This window comes from Apteryx rowi, unplaced genomic scaffold (genome assembly GCF_003343035.1).
Source record: "Apteryx rowi isolate R43461 unplaced genomic scaffold, aptRow1 scaffold_132, whole genome shotgun sequence".
NCBI lineage: Eukaryota > Metazoa > Chordata > Aves > Apterygiformes > Apterygidae > Apteryx > Apteryx rowi.
This window is the reverse complement of record NW_020447553.1, coordinates 1,117,272-1,119,199: the sequence shown is the minus strand read 5'-3', so window position 1 is coordinate 1,119,199 and position 1,928 is coordinate 1,117,272. Positions and strand designations below refer to the sequence as shown.

At 55.1% G+C, this 1,928-nt stretch overlaps 1 protein-coding gene and 1 long non-coding RNA gene across 2 annotated transcripts in view; one reads left to right on the top strand and one right to left on the bottom strand.

Annotated features, from left to right (window-relative positions):
• TAF11 (TATA-box binding protein associated factor 11) overlaps window positions 1–193 on the bottom strand; it is a 3,837-nt gene extending 3,644 nt beyond the window's left edge. Inside the window, exon 1 of the mRNA XM_026056521.1 lies at window positions 117–193. Within this exon, the coding sequence (XP_025912306.1) occupies window positions 117–193 (77 nt within the window). The remainder of the gene's footprint in view (window positions 1–116) is intronic.
• A 5-nt stretch (window positions 194–198) lies between these two features.
• LOC112961469 lies at window positions 199–1,390 on the top strand. Its single transcript, XR_003252030.1, has 2 exons — window positions 199–304; window positions 685–1,390. It is a non-coding gene; the product is annotated as an uncharacterized LOC112961469 (long non-coding RNA).
• The last annotated feature ends 538 nt before the right edge of the window (window positions 1,391–1,928 follow it).

Here is a 1,928-nt window from a genome sequence, read left to right as displayed (position 1 = left end):
TGGGGTACCGGCAGAGAGGGGTGGGAAGGCCTTGGGGGTACTGGGGTATTGGGGCACGAGTGCTGGGGGATACTGGGGTACCGGGGCGGGAAGGGCCGGGACAGATCCTGGGGTACCGGGGCGGGAAGGGCTGGGGAGGTGGGTACTGGGTTCCCGGGGTGGGAAGGGCACTTGGACGGGGGCAGCCCCGCATCCCCTTCCTGCTTCTGGAGCAAAGGGAGGGTCCTTACAGTGATTTGTTACTGGAGTCGTTACAGGCATGTGTTCTCAGCACGGGATTTTTGCATGAAAATAAGAGAAAAAGGTAAATATCAAAAAGAAGAAGTGTTACGGTAGGGACAGAGTCTGGAGTCTGGAGCTGTGAAAACAGCTCAGTCTCTGGGCGCACGCTTTATTCTGTGGCTCTGCAACCCAGATCAAAGCCACCAACAAAGCAGCGCTCTCTGAGGCGCTGGCACGGGTCTCCTGCTGATTTTGTTTCTGGGAAGCAGGAATCAATTTGGAAAGGCTAACCCAGTCGGTTTTCTGCATTGTTCTTGTAGCAGGGCACCACACGACACAGGAGGGAGCAGCAGGGTTGGGGCAAGACGCAGGGAAGCCGGGACTCCCGCGTTCCTGGCCCCCCTGACGCCTTCTCAGCCTGTGAGTTCTGACACCGCTTCTTTGTTTCTTCCTTTGTTGTAGGGTAAAGCAGCGATAACGCCGACCCGCTTCACAGGGCGATGGGATTAATTCCAGCTTGCAAAATACTCTGAGCGCCTTTAGTGAAAGGCGCGAAATATGTGAAATTTCCAGCGGCCCCTTCACGCATCAGCCTCCCCTGCAGGCTCTGGCGAGGCAGGGTCCGGCYGCTGCCGTATGCGCCAGGCTGCACCGGCACGCGGTGACGCAGCACGTGGAGTCCCGGACGAGCGCTCAGCACCTCAAGGCAGGGGATGTTTTTGACGGGCAACAAGGCTGCAGTCTCCTGTGAGTCTCCTCCTGTGTATTTCCTACAAGGTGAGATGGGGAGGAATGACATTTGTCTCCCCTCTCTCGAGCGCAGACTGCGCTGCGTAAGGGGTGTCCCCCAACAAGAGCACTGAAAATTGCCTGAGAGAAACTGTGGCAAATCTGCTTCAGTCCTGCTGGAGGCGGAGCGACCGAGGCTGGCTCTGCGAGAGGACTGATGCTGTTAATCTGCTGTTCAAATCATGTTATGTGCTCGCACATAGGCTGCCATCGCAGCTGCTTTTGGCCATTTCACTTCCCCTTGTAGAGTGATCTTCAGCCCATGCAGAGCACCAGCACCRTTCCTCCCCAGAAGACTTTGCTATGGGAAACAGCTGCAAAATCACCTGTGAATGTTCCTTTTTCATGTCTCTCTCTCCAATAAATGCACAGAACGAAAGCCCTGGCAAAGATGTGCCTTATTTGAATAGTTCTAGGAATTAATTCTTGTACATGTTATGCCCAACTGCTGTAGCAACGGGCGCGCTGGAAATGCAGAAAGCGATGGGCTTAGCCAGAAGGCAATCCCGTGCTGTAACCCCACCTTTGCATTATTCACATCCCTCCCTTTCATGATTGCAGCAGCCTCCTTAGCTTTAACAAATAAAATTAGCCAAAGTGAAATTAATTTGAAATCCCCTAAAAAAAGAAAAAAAATAGCCAGAAATCATTTAAGGGATTTATTGAACTAAGGAGGATATAAATTGCCCTTTGGGGCTTCCTCCTCTGCCCAGGCGCTAACACCGCAGGCCTTCCTGCGTGTCCAGCCCTCATGCAGGGGGGACTTGGGGGCCCCCTGGACCTCATGCATGGGGGTTTCGGGACCCCCCAGCCCTCATGCACAGGGGTTTCAGGGCCCCCCAGCCCTCACACACGAGGGTTTCGAGGCCCCCCAGCCCCCTTGCCCTGGGGGGTTTCATGCCCCCCAGCCGCAGCGG